This window comes from Columba livia, chromosome 16 (assembly GCF_036013475.1).
Source record: "Columba livia isolate bColLiv1 breed racing homer chromosome 16, bColLiv1.pat.W.v2, whole genome shotgun sequence".
Lineage (NCBI taxonomy): Eukaryota > Metazoa > Chordata > Aves > Columbiformes > Columbidae > Columba > Columba livia.
This window is the reverse complement of record NC_088617.1, coordinates 3067632-3079083: the sequence shown is the minus strand read 5'-3', so window position 1 is coordinate 3079083 and position 11452 is coordinate 3067632. Positions and strand designations below refer to the sequence as shown.

General features: G+C 52.4%; 1 protein-coding gene and 1 long non-coding RNA gene across 4 annotated transcripts; one reads left to right on the top strand and one right to left on the bottom strand.

Annotated features, from left to right (window-relative positions):
- The first annotated feature begins 3010 nt into the window (after window positions 1-3010).
- On the top strand, window positions 3011-11130 carry SLC32A1 (solute carrier family 32 member 1). 3 transcript variants are annotated; one of them, XM_065031870.1, is made up of 3 exons: window positions 3011-3156; window positions 7410-8200; window positions 8967-11130. In XM_065031870.1, the coding sequence occupies exons 2-3, from the start codon at window positions 7823-7825 to the stop codon at window positions 10152-10154; spliced, it is 1566 nt and encodes a 521-aa protein (XP_064887942.1). In that variant the 5' UTR covers window positions 3011-3156; window positions 7410-7822; the 3' UTR covers window positions 10155-11130. The 3 variants fall into 3 exon arrangements, with proteins under 3 accessions (XP_064887942.1, XP_064887943.1, XP_064887944.1); XM_065031871.1 differs by lacking the exon at window positions 3011-3156 and adding an exon at window positions 4217-4235; XM_065031872.1 differs by lacking the exon at window positions 3011-3156 and adding an exon at window positions 4281-4427.
- Window positions 4407-7487, bottom strand: LOC135575557 (uncharacterized). Its single transcript, XR_010466529.1, has 3 exons — window positions 6413-7487; window positions 5542-5642; window positions 4407-4786 (listed from the first exon to the last, which is right to left on the bottom strand). It is a non-coding gene; the product is annotated as an uncharacterized LOC135575557 (long non-coding RNA).
- Window positions 11131-11452: the final 322 nt, after the last annotated feature.

The window sequence follows — 11452 nt, the reverse complement described above, 5'->3', positions numbered from 1 at the left end:
AGTGATTTAGGCCCAAACATATATGTGTAATAAAGTGTTAATCTACAGTTTTCTGCAAGGGGTAAGGTGGAAGTTAGATGTGTATGTACCCATTGTCCCTGTCTCTTTATGACTTAATTTATCATGTCTGAAAGGCAGATTATCAGGGCTCCCCACCGGGGTGGCAGCACCAGGAGTAGGATGCAGCCATCCCTATGGGAAGCCCAGACACCGCTGGGCTGGGATTCAGCATCCCCCAGGGTGGGAGCTCTTCATTTCTCAGCTTTCTTGAAGGTAAGAACAGAGTATTTTTGCCTGGTTTTGCAGCTGCAAGGAGGTACCTGTCATGATGAATACAGATATGTATACATATGTCTATTTATATACATGTGCATATATGGTATTTTTTACGTTGGGGAATATTACACTACATGAAAGAAGAAAAGCCTTTCTGCAGTAGTCCGGTCTCCCCAATGTGGGGTTAATGGGGTTAATCCAGGGCTGCCTGGATTCCTTTGGTGTTTCTGGACAAGTGACTGTTCGCCTGGTCCTGAGGACAATAAAAATTACCCCATCCCAGTTTTCCTAGTCTAAAGTGCTGTCACAAAAGCTTTCCAGATCAGGCTGTTTGCTAAAATATATAGAAATACTACATTTAGACCCTCATGGATACGCGCTACCCCTGTGACCAGACCCAGAGTGAGCACAGAGGAGCAGATCTGCTGCCCCGTTGTATGGAGGATGAGACCCTTGTCAGAGGTAGGATGCAAGACTGAATTAAGACACTGAGATTAGCTGATCTCTTTGAGCTGCTTGAGAACTAAGCAGGTTCTCTACGTAACCCTATTTCTTTGCATTTACCCTCAGTTACACCATCAGTCCCAGGGAGACTGGTTCTCCCCAATGCCAAGTCCCCTTTTGGATGCAGAAAGCCCGGTGCTCTCGCTTTCCTTGGGCTATAGCATGTTTTCCCAGTGCTGTGCATTGAATTGAAAGAGAACAACATTTTTGCAGCCTTTCTGCAAAAAGATGATTTTTTTTCCATTTATTTTTCTAAGAGCAGGACTCTACCTGCACTGCAAAGCAAAGGAAACCGAGTCAAGTGCAGCAGCCCGTCCTCGCCCACGGGCACCAGTATCTCGGTAGCCAACAGCGGGCACACGGAGGATGCGCAAACACCAGCACAAGGTGAGGTTTTCTGTCTCACCCTCCCCAGCAGCAGCTCTGGTGTGGGCTGAGCTGTCTATCCCTTTGGATCAAGCAATGACGTACCCGGCTTTGCCCTTCGTTTTTCCTTACGCCATGGTGACAGCCTCACGCGGCGTTTCCAACAACTCAGATTTTGACTGTATCCTTTACGTGGGTTTTATTTTTGGACTTTAGCAAAAATCCAAATTGATGATACCAGCACACAGAGATGCCCATCCAAATTCTGCCTCTGGAAATAGCAGCCTTGTGTATGAGGCTTCAGAGACCCCGACTGCAATTTTGCCGGTAGTACCAGTCCCTGGTTTAGGTGTTCCCTGTTTGTGTCACTCCAAAATACTGAGCGTAGTTCTGTTAAAGGAAAATACACCGGCATATACCTGCAGCCTTCCCTTATCAGCCTTGGCTGAATTGCCAGGAATATTACAAAGCATGGGCCAGGTTTTCCTGATGTTGGTTTTCAGATGGGGCTGGGAGAAGTGTGCAAGAGATGTGGGTAACCGTCTGTGTCACCAGTGTGCCTTGATCAGAAACCAACACAAAACGGAGGAGGAAAATGGACAGATGGGGGATGGACCTGGCTGAGATTGAGCCCTCCTGACACAAAACACCCCAAAGGCGAGCTGGCTGCCAGTGCCATCCCTCTGCTCTGAGGGGCCTTTCCTCACTGCCTGCATCACTTAGAGAGAGAAGGACTCTTTATGTGCAAGTTGACCTTAATTGGCATGTATGAAGCACACACTTTCCTGGTCCATAATCACTTCCTATGAAATACAATATCATGTACATATATGAATATTTAATTTGACAGTGATGAAGCTTAATATATAAAGTCAGTGAGAATTCTGTCAAGCTCATGGGAACAATTCTGCTTGCGTAGTGAGCTGGGAATTTGGCATCACAAGTAACCAATGGCTAGCACTTAATTTTTATGTCAACAATAAAGACAAACTCCAAGTTAAATTTAATTCAAACCTATCGGAAGTATATTTGAGAACTTGCGGTCAAATTGCAAATTAATTTTTAGTTCATAGATTATAACGGTTTATCAGAGCTCTTCCCCTCTGGGAAATGAAAATCATAGAAAATGATGTGTAAATTGTGTCCCAAATTACAGATCAGAAGTTGTCTATTTTAGGAATAATGAGGCTAAATCAAGATGCCTTTATTTAGTTTTCATTTATTCCTCAGGTGAATTTTCTTATTGCAATTCACGTTAATCTAAAATTATGGTATTTACAGCCTTTTATATGCTCTGTCTTTGTTATACATCTCTATAATTCAGGCAGCCATTTTGTGCTCAGGAAAAATATTGAATAAAGAGAGGACACCCTTTACGGGCTTCCTCCTGGAGACTTTGCTTTTGGATTTTACTCTGTTATGGTTACCTTACTGCAAAGTATCTGTCACTCTGGCTACAACTGTCTCTGTCTTGAACGCCATACTGTGCACAAATTCAGCCTTGATATTCAGAGGGCAAACTGAACAGCAGCTTGTGTGAGAACCGATTCTGTATCCAGTGTTTTCCCTTTATCCCCTAAATGCTGAGAGCAAGCTCTGAACAGGGACCAGAAGGAGACGGTGTAGCCCAAGGCAGGGTGTTTGCTGTGCTATGATGGGGCTGATTTTTTGGGGCATTTCCAGGGTGCTGTGCTGCAAACTATAACCCTTCTTCCCCCCCAAACCCTCCTCACCCTGCACCGCAGACTGACACTGCTGCCTTTCCCTTCCCTGCCCTCCCGAAATTCCCAGAGCTATTAACTAGGTCACAGGAGCTGGTCCCAATCCAGCAGTTTATCTAATTGCCTTTTTATAGTATATTATGCGACTCTTTATTATCCTGTCAGCGTTGCCCTGCGCGGTGCCGGAGCGGGGATGAGGAGGCAGAGTTGGGATGAAGCTCGCTGCTGCGCAGCCACTCGTGTTCGGGAGCGGAGGATGAGCTGCTGCATCTCGGATGCTGCGGGGATGGTAAGGACCTGGGCAAGGAACCCAGGAGCTGCTTTTAGCAATGGCTGGGGGCAAGGTGGACCACTCCTGACTCCTGCCAGCCCACCTCTGCGTACACACTATGTGTCTGGGACGGGGGGCTGCCTCTCTGAGAACGAGTGTCTGGGCTGGGCTGCACTGGCGGGCTGGTCCTTGGGCAGACGTGGCCAGGGAAGAGTCTTGGCTGATTAGGCAGGAGGTGCCCCCCTGGCTTTCCCATCTCTGCAGGTTTGCTGACAAAGCCCAGCAACAGTTTTTAGGGGTGTGCACAAATATTGCGGCATAAGCAAGGGGGCTGTGCAGGAGTGATTGGGAGGATACACGCTTTCATTTGGACACCCACGTTTTTTCCTGAGTATTACAGGAGGATGAAGCTGAGCACGCAGGAATTGCAGGTCCCCTTTTTTCATACAGACACAATTCACAGCGCAGTGTGTTTGAGGCAGTTCACAGCTCACCAAAGCCCATGCAAACCAAATTCTTTGGGGTTTGGGAGCCTCACTGAGCAGGGAAGTAGGAGTGACGCTCGTCTTGCTCCCGAATAATTGCACCTTCATGCAGTTGCTGCTGCACTGTGCCATCCAGCAGCCTGGAGAGGGGCTGTTGGCAAGAGCTGTAGAAAGGCAGCCCATTCGGGGCTGACCTTTCCTGCCTGCCTTAAATGATTTTTTGAGCATGAATAGCTCTTTTCCCTCAGTTTATTAATCAGAAGACCCAGTCACGACCCCTCAGAGCCTGCTCTGTGGAGATAAGGCAGAGTGACTCCTCTGGCTGCATCTGCCGGTGTCTGGGGAGGATGAGGGGGACTGGGGCAGCTGTTTCCCGCAGGAGCAGGGCTGTGCACCCCAGGGCTGCCCGAGGGGGGACGGGACCCTCTGCCCGCCCCGGGGAGTGGCTGCAGAAAAAGCAGTTTGTACCAGAAACCCCCAACGTCAGCCCCGGGCAGAGGGGAGGGCTCCGGCTCGTTTGCAGACTCGCTCTATCTATTTAGCTTCATCAGAAAATGATTTGCAGCTCAAACGTCGTTCCCTCCCCGCGAGAGCCGTTAACCTTTGGATAAGGTTTGGCACCGTTATCCTGCTTGGGTTAATTAGGAGTTAGGGAGAGCCCAGGAGTGACGCGGCTGCTTCCATCCCTTTCTCCCTCCATCCAGTCCTCCCTCCATCCCTTCATCCATCTCTCCAGCCCCCTCCCTGCTCCCCGACTCCGGCTCCCCGGCGGCGCTGCGGGCGGTGATGGGGAGAGCAGCAGCGGTAAATGCCCCTACCCTCCTTCTCCGTATCTCCGGGCTTCTCTTTCCTCTCTTCCTCTGTCTTTTCCCTCTGTTTCCCCCCCTCTCGCCCCAACTCTTTCGGCGTGCTTTATCCTCGGTTTTAGCCGCGAGTAGAAGTTCGGGGAGGGGGGTGTCTTTTGTCTTTTTTCTTGTTCTTTCTTTTTTCAGCCGTGGATATAAAAAGTCTTTTTCTTTCTCCTCTGGAAACGGGACAGGAATGACCCGCCGTCCCGGGGGCAGCGGGATCCCTGGGGAGGCGTTTCCAGCAAGGCCGGGGCCGGCGGGGGAAGGGGCGGGTCCCAGGTGCGCCCCCTAAACCGGGGGCGCGGGCTCAGCTTCCTGGTGTTAGAACCGGGCGTGGGATTATCGAGTGGGCACAGAAACACCTCCGGAACCCTCCACTCCCCCATCTCCAGCATCCCCCGGACCTGCTGCAGCCCCCGAACTCTCCTACATCCCCCGCACCCCTCAGGCTTCTATTCTCCTCGGTGTCCGCAGGGGCTGGGCAGGCAGCCGCTGCTTGGCCGGGGGTGTTGGGGTGAGTGGCCCGTCGGGCAAGGAGGGGGCACTACCGCGTCCAGCAGCGGAAAACAAAAGATTATCCCCTGTCCACGGGGCACCCCCGCCCGGATAAACGGTCCGAGGCCGCAGGCGGGGATGGGGGGGTCCCACGGCCCACGCAGGGAGCCCCTGCCCCGGGGTACGACCCTCTGCACTGGCCCCGAGGAAAAGGATTTATTTTCAGTCTCCTTATAATTTTTAAGGATTTTTTTGATGTTGGTTTGATTTGGTTCCGTGGGCCTTTTAAATTTAGTTTGGGTTTGTTTGTTTTTATTCCATATTTTTCGTAAGAGGTGCCTCCCGAGCCCAGCACGTTCCTAACACCCTAACAACAAAAAGCCCATCTCCTCCACCCTTGGCATGGTGCCGGTATCTGGGATCCCCCGGGCCCCCCGGCATGGAGGGGTGCTGTGGGGGACCGCATTGGGGCTGCAGCTGTGTTCTCCCGGCCCCCAGCCGGGCAGAACCGAGAGTTGGGGTGCCGGGGCAGGGGAGGGGGTGTGCCAGGGCGATTTTATGAAATATTCACGCACCAGACAGCGGTTTGGGTGAATTTTCGTTCCTCCCTGATGCCCCCTGCAGCTTCCAGAAAAGGTCTCCTCCGTGTCTTCTTTCACAACGAACTTGTCTTAGGCTGAATTAAAAATAAAATAAAACTTGAAATTATAATAATTAATAACAATAATAAATCGTTGAATTAACCTCCCCAAATGATCCTCGTAGCCGTCGTTTTCCAGAACTGTCAAGAGGCGAAACGGCGGCTGCGGTGGCCGAGGTGATGGCCCCAGCCCCGGCGTCCTCCCCAGCTTGATTTTCATCCTCCCGGTTGATTTTCATCCCCCTGGTTCAGCCCCAGCCCCCCGGCCCTGCCGCGGCCCCGGCTGCGGACAGGACGCTGCTAAACCCGGGGCGAATACGAGCCCTGCTTGGCTTTCTCGACCTATTTGTGCACTGACATGTTATAATTACGCCGCGAAGCCAAGGATGTGCTTCGTTCAGCTGCCTTCCTCCCCTTGCACGGGAGGGGTTGCTATAAAAAAGCCCAATTTTTGGGGGGTCCGTCTGCCGGAGCAGCCGGGAGCAGCGACCAAAGGACCCCTTTAGGGATAAAGACCCCCAGGGATATTAATGTATAAATATAAATAAATATTTATATATTATATGGGGTATTTTTAGGGATTTCATCTGCTTTGCACCCAATTTCCTTTCGGATTCTGGCGGGGGGGGAAAATGTATTTAGGGTTTCGTTCCCCACGTCTGCTCGGTGCCGCATTCCCACCTGCACTCGCAGCCCGAGCGCTCCCTCCCCTCTCCCTGCTCCTTAAAAACGATATTAGGAAATAATTTAACGCTGTTGTTTCCGCCCATCTGTAGTAAAAAAAAAAAAGTATGTTCTTTTTTTACCTTCCAAAGCAGCAAACGAAACACAGATTCCCACCTCCTTCAAGGAATATCTATATTTTTTTAATAAAACAACGATGCAAACGATGTCCCCGCAGCAGAGGCGGACGTGCCCTCACACACAACCCCAAAATACCAACACTCCTCCTGCCACCCGGTGCTTGTCTTTGCCATAGCACAGGACAGGAATTTCTCGTTGCCGTTGTTTATCGTGTTGGCTGCTCACCTCGGAAATATTTTAAATAAAGAAAAAAACCCTAGGGCTTTTTAATTGCAACGAAGTATAATCGTTCGAAAGCAAAACGAAAAAATATATATTTTTTTTTAAGAAAGGAGATTCTCTAAATTAGATTTCGGGGAGCAAGGGGAGAGAGCTGCAGCCGAGCACCCCCGCAGGGTGTCCCGCTGCTGCGTGGCGGTGCCGGAGCGTTTCGGGGGCAGAGCCGCTGCACCCCCCGTCTACCAGTCCCGGCCGGGAACGGGAACCCGTTCCCCTCCTGTTTTGGAGCACACAGATGACAGGAATCGTTGCAGAGCCCGAAACGCGGGTTCCCTGTGCGCGATTTCCGCACAGCGTTGTGCTGCTCAGCGATGGCAGGATACGCTGCCCCCGCTGATGTCCCCAGTCTCCAAAGGGGCCGCACGTTTTGGGGGGGCAGAAAAAGAAAAACGAGGGGGTGCGAGGAGGAAAATTCCGTTAAGAACCAGTCAAGAACCGTCTGTCCGCCCCTTCAATGGAGGCGCTTTTGTTTCTCCATGGGGAAGGGGCTGGCGGCCGGGGGCCCGAGGCGCGGGTGTTGGGCAGGGTGTGGGGCAGGGTGGGCAGCGCAGGGGCTGCGGAGCCGGGGGGGGGGAATGTCCGCGCTGCGGCGATGCTGGCGGGGCCCGGCGGGCGTGGGTGGGGAGAGGGTGGGGGGAGAAGGTTGGGCTTGGCCGGGGAGGCTGGTACCTCCCCCAGAAATGCAGCAATTCTCTCCCCTCTCCCTCTTCTCTCCGCGAGGTGGGTGCACTGCGATGGAGACGCGGCGAGCTCTGCCAGGGGCTTGCGCTGCCCGTCTGGTGACAGCCACCGGCTGCTGACAACCTCCCCCCACCAATCCCCGCCCGACTTGCCCCCGATCCCGCCACACGGGCCGGCGGAGAGGCGCGGAGCAGCGCGGAGCAGCGCGGAGCGGGCGGCGGAGCGGGCGGGCCCGCACCTCCCGCCGCGGTGTCATGCCCCTGGGCACCCCGGCGCGGAGCCGCCCGAACTGCGCCGGGACTCGGAGGTAGCGGCTCGGAGGAGCCCCCAGCAGCGGCCACAGCCCCTCGCCGGGCGCGGAGGTCCCGTCCGCCGCCTCGCCGCTCCCTCGCCCCGTCGGGTCTCTCCGTCCCCAAGGGTCACCGAGCAGCGGAGTTACCCGAGAAGCCACCATGGCCACCCTCCTCCGCAGCAAGCTTTCCAACGTGGCCACCTCGGTGTCCAACAAGTCCCAGGCGAAGATGAGCGGCATGTTTGCCAGGATGGGCTTCCAGGCGGCCACCGACGAGGAGGCGGTGGGCTTCGCCCACTGCGATGACCTGGACATGGAGCATCGGCAGGGGCTGCAGATGGACATCCTCAAGTCCGAGGGTGGCGAGGAGGGCGGCGAAACCCCCCTGGAAGGGGACATCCACTACCAGCGGGACGGCACCGGTCCCCTGCCGCCCTCCGCCTCCAAGGACGCGGGCGTCTGCTCGGAGTTCTCCGGGCAGGGCAAGCCCAAGATCACGGCCTGGGAGGCGGGCTGGAACGTCACCAACGCCATCCAGGTACGACCGCCACCGCCGGGCACCGGGGGACAGCTCCCCGGCCCCGCTCCCAGCCCGTCGGCAACCCCGGGGTGATGGCAAACCCGCTTCGGGGAAAGAAAATGAGGGTGGGGGTGGGAGAGAGAGAAAGAAAATAAAAAGGAAAATAAAAAAAAGAAATAACAATATATGGGAAAGATAGGGGGGAAATAGAAGAAAAAAAAAAAAAAAGAGGTAAAAAGAGAGAAAAACAAACAAACAAAAAGAACGGAAAAGAAAAATCCTCAAACCTGGTTTTCTCTGCTTTTCCCCCCACCACTGGAATACAGAGCCAGGGAGGGGCACTGGGCCCCAAACTTGTCCTGCTGCACCTTCCCGTGTATCCTGGGGGGTGACGGGAGACCCGGGGGAGGGCGTGGGTCAGTGGTGGGGCTGCACCGGGGTGCACTGAGAGGGGCTGAGGACAGAGAGAGTAGAGGCTGGGGCACAGCTCAGGTGCCAAAACTGTACTGGCTTGTTCTGGCTGCTGCAGGGTGAGATGCTGTGGGTGTGCAGGTGTGATTGTGGGGGGTGACACGTCAGAGAGGAAGCTGGGGGGGGTGTAATTGTGTGTGGCTGCGACTGCGTGGCGTGACTGTGTGACTGATTGCGTGGGTGTGATGGTGTGCAACTGAGACAGCGAGTGTGCATGTGACTGCGACTGTGCGACTGCGTGTGCCCGGGTACGGGCGCCTGCGGGTCCCCTCCGTGAGACGCGCAACATGGTTTCCATTTTGTCTCTTTCTAGGGGATGTTTGTTCTGGGCCTGCCCTATGCCATCCTTCATGGTGGATATCTAGGACTCTTTTTAATAATTTTTGCTGCAGTGGTTTGCTGCTACACTGGGAAAATCCTTATTGCCTGTCTTTATGAAGAGAATGAGGATGGGGAGATAGTCAGGGTGAGAGACTCCTACGTGGACATAGCGAACGCGTGCTGTGCGCCGCGCTTCCCCACCCTAGGCGGCAGAATCGTGAATGTGGCTCAGATCATTGAACTGGTCATGACCTGCATTCTCTATGTGGTAGTCAGTGGGAATCTGATGTACAACAGCTTCCCCAACTTGCCCGTCTCCCAGAAGTCGTGGTCCATCATTGCCACGGCAGTGCTCCTGCCTTGTGCGTTCTTGAAGAACCTCAAGGCAGTCTCCAAGTTCAGCTTGCTCTGCACATTAGCCCACTTCGTGATCAACATCTTGGTGATCGCCTACTGCCTCTCCAGGGCACGTGACTGGGCCTGGGACAAAGTCAAGTTTTACATTGATGTGAAGAAGTTTCCCATCTCCATTGGCATCATTGTCTTCAGCTACACCTCTCAGATCTTTCTGCCTTCCTTGGAGGGGAACATGCAGAACCCCAAGGAGTTTCATTGCATGATGAACTGGACTCACATAGCAGCTTGCATCCTTAAGGGACTCTTTGCCTTGGTCGCCTACCTGACCTGGGCTGACGAGACTAAGGAAGTAATTACAGACAACTTGCCATCCACCATTAGGGCAGTAGTCAACATTTTCTTGGTGGCCAAAGCCTTGCTCTCATACCCCTTGCCATTCTTTGCGGCTGTGGAAGTCCTGGAGCGGTCCCTTTTCCAAGATGGAAACAGGGCCTTCTTCCCCAACTGCTACGGGGGTGATGGGCGGCTCAAATCCTGGGGCCTCACCCTCAGATGTGCCCTGGTAGTTTTCACCCTGCTCATGGCTATCTATGTCCCACATTTTGCCCTCCTGATGGGTCTTACTGGGAGCCTCACAGGCGCAGGGCTCTGTTTCCTGCTCCCCAGTCTTTTCCACCTCAAACTCTTGTGGAGGAAGCTTTTGTGGCACCATGTCTTCTTTGATGTCGCCATTTTCGTCATAGGTGGTATCTGCAGTGTCTCTGGGTTCATCCACTCTTTGGAAGGCCTCATAGAGGCCTTCAGAACCAACGCTGAAGACTAAGGAGGGGCCAGAGCCGGTTGCAGTAAGAGAATCGCATCGAACATCCACATAGCCAAATAATTCTGCATCCCTTTAATGGAAAGAGTCATTATTTTCGTTACGTGCATCCAACAAATTCTATGTCATAGAATCCGCAAATTAAAGGAAATAAGAAGATATGAACGTGTTCACCCTGCCATCTTTTTAAATAAGCTAAGAGTTAAATATATTTTTTTGTTATTTAGAATTTTTTGAAGGAAAATGTCTGGTGCCCCATCCCTATCTCCTCACTTGTTGCCTGAAGCTTGGCTCCCCGCAACTGACCTGTTGGGAAAGAGTCGCAGTTTTCAATACTCCTTACAGATATGCAATTCAGTGTTTCAGGAGCTGAAACACAGGTGCCGATCCAACGGGACTGGGTTAACGCGCTCACAGATGGAAGCAAACCAGCCGTGGGTGCTGGGAGCAGGGACCTTCATTTTACACTGTGTGAGATGGATGTAGATGAGACCCAGATTGTACGACCAGCCCAACAAGTCCAAGCAGCGGCTGATGACCAGTGATGCCAATTACCTGCAATGTTTACACCGTAGTCACATAGATGTCAGGACTGCTTAATTCTTCCATCCAAATTCACACCGAGGAATGGCACTTCCCATCAGCTACAATATTTTGTCTCTGGTTGAAATCGCAGACCTGGAGTCCACTTCTCGGTGACTTTTGTTTTGTTTTGTTTCAACGATTGTTATTTCTAAACTATCAAAAGTTTAAAAAAATAATAATATATTGTTGGATTTGATGTCATTCAGGATACAGGAACAGAATTACGACACAATTCATTCTGTGCAATCTACCAGATCCGTGGAGCTGTTTCCAATGTACGTGTGGTGTCATTGTGGTAAATAAGATGAAAAATGTATATCAGAAAAAAAAATCTATCTTTAACATATAATGTGGTACATAAATATATCAAACAATAAAGAGAAAACATAGTCAATGAGGCTGGCCTGGTTCGTGGGGGCTTCAGAGGAGCTGGGCAGAGGCAGAGGGAGGTTTATCCTCAGTGATGGTGGGATTAAGCTATTTGCAAGAGGAAGGACACATATTTTGGGAAGGGGTCGTTCTACAGTTGAGGGGGCTGCTTTCAACCCCCGCTCCCCACAACTTTGCTTTACTCTCGTAGTGCTCATGTTCTAGGGATGGATGGAGTTTACAGGTTCTTGTGAAGGAGAGGAAAAACCCCTCACAAACTAACAAATGCACTGGATGGGGGGAAAACAAACGAAATAAGGGGCTTGAACCGAATTAACTCTGCCCTA

Bases quoted from the DNA above. Each gene is read 5' to 3' on its own strand.
- SLC32A1 (XM_065031870.1), top strand. From the start codon at position 7,823: ATGGCCACCCTCCTCCGCAGCAAGCTTTCCAACGTGGCCACCTCGGTG. The intron at 8,201-8,966 runs GTACGACCGCCA...GTCTCTTTCTAG, and splicing joins ACGTCACCAACGCCATCCAG to GGGATGTTTGTTCTGGGCCT.